Source organism: Trematomus bernacchii, unplaced genomic scaffold (assembly GCF_902827165.1).
Source record: "Trematomus bernacchii unplaced genomic scaffold, fTreBer1.1, whole genome shotgun sequence".
NCBI lineage: Eukaryota > Metazoa > Chordata > Actinopteri > Perciformes > Nototheniidae > Trematomus > Trematomus bernacchii.
The window spans coordinates 401,872-408,337 of NW_022987767.1; the positions used below are offsets into that span (position 1 = coordinate 401,872).

Genomic DNA, 6,466 nt, shown 5'->3' on the forward strand with positions numbered 1-6,466 from the left:
GGGGTTAATTGACTGGTTTCATCACATCCAGGAATAGAGCAAGTGTAATCAACGATCGAATATATATATTTTAATTAGTGAGGGGCTTTTCTTTTTTCCATTTGCACTTCGCGTTACGGTAAATTGAAATACAGTGACATCAGACACGCTTTCTATATGCTATAAAAATATAATATTTGCTTTCAACTACCCCTTTATACGTTAAATTATTACCATTCTCAAAAGGGATAATATTAATAAAATGTATAATACTAATATGCTAATCAATCTTACAAAAACAATTTTTTTCTCCAACATTTGGCAGAAACAGATGTTAATGCTTCTGGAAAAATAGATGATGACATATAAACGAAAATGATTTCTTGCATTTAAAAAAAAAAAAAAAAAAAAAATCAAGATATTTCCATAGGCTAATTATAAAAAGACAGACGTGTTATCATGCCAGCTCGGAACTAGTTTGTCAGTAACTTGATCATCCTCCCAACATTTCCCGTGTATTCTTAAATCAGGAAAGTAAATCCGAATAACATCATCACCTGGCACCCTTGCAACCCCACACCCCCTTGCCACACACACGCACGCACACACACTAACGTCAACAACCAGTTTGACGTATAAACGTCACAGTATAGTCCCACACAGATGATTTACACCGCAGGAACAGTGTGTAGCCTATATTGTCCCTGTGAAACATTACTTTTACAATCAATTCTGAGAAAACAACGCAATCTCTAATAAAAGTCTAATACTCTCCGAGGGGACATTGCATCGAACAGTTCAATCCCCCGGGGATCAACTGAGAAAAAACATAATTATGCTATTTAGCCGGCTGATGTGTCGCAATCACTGCTCCAGCACACTCTGTCAGATTAAAATAGAGGGCCCGAATAGAGGACATTAAGGCTGAGGGAATTACAGAAACCTCAGGGGAGATCTCAAATTGGAGAAGGGGAAAGTAAACTATAGAGATTAATGGCAGCCATAAACAAGAGCATGCTGTCCCACTTCAGTGGAGGTCAACAATAACAACATTAATAATCATAATAATTATTATTATTTTAATAATAATAATAAATCAGTGTCCCTTCAAATGTACTGATATCATTTAACAACTGAATAAACGAATATTTAAAAAAATAATCATACTAAAAACAAAAACAAATATAGGCCTTTATATAGGTCCAGTGGCCTACAACGAAGCTTCAGTATAATATTTAATAATAACAAAAATGATCATCATAATAATGGTAATACATAGTTGAGTTTATATAAATAATTATTTTTTCTTTGAATTCCTATCTCAATCTTAATTAACCATCAGCAAGAAAAAAGCTTATGTTCAGTGTGCCTGAGAAATATCCTTCTGTTTTTTTTTGTTCTGCATATCGGTCAAGCATCGTGCTTGTTTCCCTCCATTTGTCAAAGTTGCTATAATCCTCATAATAACTGTGATCATTATACGTGCCCCATTGGCTCCACTTCTTTTTAACCAGGCCATTTGATCGGATGAGTTTCCGTGATGGATTAACAAAGAGTCCCCCTGAAATTAGGAGCAAGTGTGACACCTACCTGCAGAAGTTGGAAGAGTTAGAGGACAGTGCTACCGGCTGCTCACTCTAACACAATGTGTGCATGATCTCCCTTTTCTCCAAACACCAGCGTTTCACATCCAACGCGCCATTAAAGAGACTCTCCATTGATGATATATAATAGGGCAGTATGTTCTAAATGCATGGTCGCGTCCCTTTTAACAGCTTTGCCACGCCTTGGAAAATAGTAATGAGTTCTAAATTTGGCATAAAATCGAGCTCATTACCGGAGTTCACCACCTGATTGCTCTGCATAAAGCACGATAGGTAATTGGGTTAAATGACTGCTTCTCGGTGTTGTTATTATATCAATATCCACTTTTAGAAACGTGCTGAAGGAAGAAAGAGACCCTTGAATTCAAGGAGAAAATAAACTGGTGAAAAGCCATGGACCAAAATATACTTCCGTGTTGTTTCCAACATTTTTCATTCACAAAAAACCCCTATAATATTTGCACTAACCAAAACGAAACTGAACCTTTTTAGATGTTCCACCATCCTTGGCTGAATGTAGGCCTTTTCTTTCAAGTTTGTCTCGCTTCCACAACATTTTTGAAATGATAATTACCATTGAAGCATCTGTCACGGTGCAAAATTGAATTAATACTTCGTATATATTAATTGGCCTTGAAGCACTTCAGACACGTTGGCAATTCAAAATGCTCCCCAAAATAATCGCTTCACAAGCATGTATTTTTTTTTTTCATAATTTACTTCAAAGATAGTGTGTTGTCCATTTTAAATACAAAAATGCTACATTAAATATACATGTTAGTCTTTAATACAAATAGACTCAGGCGGCTGCAGCGATTAAGACCATTCTTGTTACATTTTAGGATAAACCATTCAGAAACTAAAATTTTGAAGATAAGCATTTACTCAGAAAATAAGTGTTCTCAGAATGTCATCATTGTTCTTTTTTTCTTTCTTTTTTTTAATGCAACCACAAAAAATAAATAAGAGTCCGCTGTGAGTGGGAAAAATATTCAGGTATTAAATGTTTGACATACCTTTCTTTAGTTCATAAGGGGAGTCTTTACAAAGATCTACCTGCGTTTGGCCTCTGACTTTATGGCTCTCTCTTACCAAAGCCTCTGCTCTATTTAACACAGTCTGGTTTAATCCATTGAAATGTGCCGTGGAGCCCGAGCCGTGGTTACTGTGAAGATGTCCAAAACTGCCACCATAGTTCGTGTAACCGGGGTAGAAAGGGGAGGTGTAGTACAGAGGCCTGGATAGGACCGTGCTGTTGGGGAGTGGGCACTGGGGGGAGGACCGTGATGGAGACGCGTTGTTGCCCAGTATTACGCTCTGACCCAACCCCGGGCCAGCATGTGTCGGCTCCTTACACCTGTCCGAGGACGTGGCGATCTCTGCAAGTGACCAAAGTTTGGGTTTGGGGGCCGAAGGGGGCGAGTGGATAACAGAGGTCACGTTGCTGGCCGGCGCATGGCTCAAATCTGACGGCTTGTCTTGTTGTTGCGCAACGGCCTGGTTCCCCCGGGGCACCGACGAGGGAGACGAAGTGGTCGGTTTGGCGGAATCCGGCAGCAGCAACTCTGTAGTCCGCTGATCCTCCTGCTCTTTTAACTCCGAGTCGCTCAGAAGGGGATCCGAGTCTTTGCCATGGCTCTCCTCTTTAAATCTGTCACAGCCCATGTCCCCTGGGTTCAGCAGTTTATGATCTAAAGCACAAATAAAGAATGGAGTTATTGCAAAATAAGCGTGACATTAAAACGTGGATAAAAAAGTAACATGTGTTTTAGGTTATCGCAAACACCAATGCAAACTGAAATCGGATATATAAAAATAATTAGGACTATTTATGCACGTTTCCATTCACAACAATTATTGCTATAAATTTCCCTCGTAAAAATGTGGGCCAGCATTAAAAGGTAACTGCACTGCTCTCTATAATTATTAAAGAACATCAACAGGAACAATGTGGTAGTAGGCTATGTTGACTATTTTAATTTCCAAAAATATTTTCACTATCAAATATGATCGTGTCAAATCAGTGTTCATGATAATAAGCCCTCTACACGCGTTTACATAATGGAATATAATGATCATACAAAGGCAATATTTTTAAGCCGAATACCCGGCGCAATACACCAGCTGTATCCTTATTATGCAGTTAAAGATAAATTGGCTGCTAAACACTTTGCGTCACCAGCAATTTCAGCCCCTGAGAAGTCAAACGAGGGGAGTTCAAGGTGATTATTATTTAAAGCAATTGTCCCATTATAAATAATATACCACCATTAACCAGCAATCAATTTTGCACCCTGAGTGGAAACGACTGCGATGAAAAATTGATGATTTTTTGTGTGCCTTTTCTCCCTGCAGTACCAACCTGATTCTGTGTCTGTGGAGTCTCCCTTGTCTGTGGGCTTGTTTGGCTCGTCGTCGTCGTTTTTTTCCAAATCAATATTCTCGTCCTCCTCCTCGTCCTCGCTCCGGTTCCGGGGGGTCCAGGTCATCTTGTTCTCCTTCTTTAGCCTCCTCCTGGCGTTGGCGAACCAGGTGGACACTTGTGTGAGGGTCATTTTGGTGATGATGGCCAGCATGATTTTCTCTCCTTTAGTGGGGTAGGGGTTCTTACGGTGCTCACCGAGCCAGGCCTTCAGGGTGGCGGTGGCGTCCCGTGTTGCGTTTTTACGGTACGCTGGGTCACCGTAGTAGGAGCCCAAGGATGCTGCGTATGGGTGGTATCCTATCGAGCCGGCCATACCCGTAGTGTGGTCATAGGGAGAGCCCTGTTAAACAAAATACAAATACAGTGTCAAAAGTTTTGCCATCATTATTTTCTAAACTGCTTTAAAATAGTTCAAACTAATTAGGCTACGGTACACAACACATGAACACATGCACGCGCATACACACGCACGCGCACACATATAAACATGCATGCGTGTACACGCGCACACACAAACCTACACACGTACACGAATACACTGACTTAAATCCAGTAGTTCAAGTTTGGAGTTAATGTTTTTGGAGTTTTGCTTCAACATTCTCCACATTGTTTGAGATTAGGATTTTGAAATTTGATAACTGTTGCTATATGCAAATGTATTATTATTTACATTTAATCACCATGCATTGATTTTTATTCTCGCCATTAAAATAATACAGCCTGCAATTATCATTAACATTTTGTACGATGGGCCTCGCATTCCGTTTCTTTCTTTATGAGAACAGTCCTTGTATTAATATGCCTGTATACTCGGCTGTGTATGACAAACTAAACATATTTTGTCTTCTAAATTTACAATTTTTAAGTTTCACACCTGGCACTTCTAACAGGGTGATAATACACAAATGCAGTGACCAAAATTGCCATGACAAGGCGCGTAGCAGTTATCGTGAAGCTTCGGCAATGCTTTCCTAACTGCTTCCCATAAAAACTACAATTCATTATAGCACCATGTAAAAGCAAACCACTCAGTTAAATTAGTTCTGTTTACTCCACAACATGTTTTCTGGACCTGACATTCTGTAATATTATATCCACGTACTCCTGTGACGCACGTCTCCCTCTTAAATCGCTTGGCATCGAATGCACAGCGGATATTTCAGGCTTCTATAACGAGTTAATATTGTGGCTTTTGACTTCCTATTAGATTGAATAATCACCTTTAGTTTACTCACCACGTACGAGCTGAATGTGGCAGCTGCTGCCGCGTCTGCAGCACTGTACGATAAGTGGGAGTTGTAGCCCGGAGAGGCGCTGGTGAACGCGGTAGATCCGGCATAGGGAGCAAAAGCAGATCCCGAAGAGGATCTCCCAAGTTCCTCGGTTCTGGGTCCCGATAACACGCTGGAGCTGTACGCAGGGCAGGAATACAGGGCTAGAGAAGCGGACGGCTGGTACAAGTAGCCCTGAGGATACGCCATGCTGGAGCCCGGAGAGTGTAAGCCACTTAACTTGCGCACTTTCCTCCCTTTATTTTCTCATGCGCTGCTGTCGGAGCGCATAGAGCCGTGTGTCTGCAGACCTGCTGTCTGTCCCCCCTTCTAAATGACAATGGTGGAGGCAAAAAGTAAAAGTGGTTTAAATAAAGAGAGGCTTGTATGTTGGATGGATTATTTTTGGTCGTTGTCCGCCACCCGTCGGATGTTTTATCTCGTTTTGTGTTTCTGTTGCTCTCCTTATCTGAGTTGCACCGTTGCTCTCATGCCCGCGCAGAAGTTTTTTTTTTACCCGTCGGACGGGGGCTTTGCTTGGGAAAATGTCCTGCCAAGATGCTAAGTTGAAAAATTGAGGATCCTGACGCCTACTACGCTCCTCCTCTCGGGGTGTAGTCACCGAAGGAAAAAGGAGAGCTTATGCTGGGTAACCACAGCCCTGCCCAAATCCATGCTCTCTCTCCCCCTCTCTCTCTTTCTCTCTCACTCTCTCTCTTTCTCTCTCCCCCTCGCTCTTTCTTTCTCTCTCTCTCTCTCGCTCTCTCACTTCCTCCTCGCCCCCTCCCTCTCTCGCGTTAACTAACAATCCGTCTCATTCTCTATTTCTCTATTTCCCCCCCCTCTTTAACAAGGCTCGTTGCAGTAAGTCTCAAGTGCGCCTGGCAGCCCCCCTTTGGATGGCGACATCATGCGAGTCTGTCAACTCCCAACTTTCTTCTTTTTTTTTCCAAATACGAAGCCGTCACTTTCACACTTGATCAATAACAAATCGGCTGTTGTGTGCCAGGGATATGGGCTTCCAAGATACCGGCAGGAATTAAAAAGGCGCTCCACTGCTGTGCTCTCTTTTTGTTATTCTTTCTTTGTGCGTAAAAAAAAAAGTCGTCATTGTATGTGCGTTAAATCAACAGACTGATGCTCCGTGATCTCCGTGTGCCTTGTGTTAAAATCCGCAATGGGAGTTT

General features: G+C 41.6%; 1 protein-coding gene across 2 annotated transcripts; it reads right to left on the bottom strand.

The window, feature by feature from the left end:
* Nucleotides 1-2,308: 2,308 nt before the first annotated feature.
* irx5a (iroquois homeobox 5a) lies at nt 2,309-5,940 on the bottom strand. 2 transcript variants are annotated; one of them, XM_034148387.1, is made up of 3 exons: nt 5,244-5,940; nt 3,946-4,348; nt 2,309-3,274 (listed from the first exon to the last, which is right to left on the bottom strand). In XM_034148387.1, the coding sequence occupies exons 1-3, from the start codon at nt 5,487-5,489 to the stop codon at nt 2,583-2,585; spliced, it is 1,341 nt and encodes a 446-aa protein (XP_034004278.1). In that variant the 5' UTR covers nt 5,490-5,940; the 3' UTR covers nt 2,309-2,582. The 2 variants fall into 2 exon arrangements, with proteins under 2 accessions (XP_034004278.1, XP_034004277.1); XM_034148386.1 differs by having other exon boundaries at nt 5,229-5,940.
* Nucleotides 5,941-6,466: the final 526 nt, after the last annotated feature.

Bases quoted from the DNA above. Each gene is read 5' to 3' on its own strand.
- irx5a (XM_034148386.1), bottom strand. From the start codon at position 5,489: ATGGCGTATCCTCAGGGCTACTTGTACCAGCCGTCCGCTTCTCTAGCC. The intron at 4,349-5,228 runs GTGATTATTCAA...TTTGTTTAACAG, and splicing joins ACGTGGTGAGTAAACTAAAG to GGCTCTCCCTATGACCACAC. The intron at 3,275-3,945 runs GTTGGTACTGCA...TTTGTGCTTTAG, and splicing joins CTCCACAGACACAGAATCAG to ATCATAAACTGCTGAACCCA.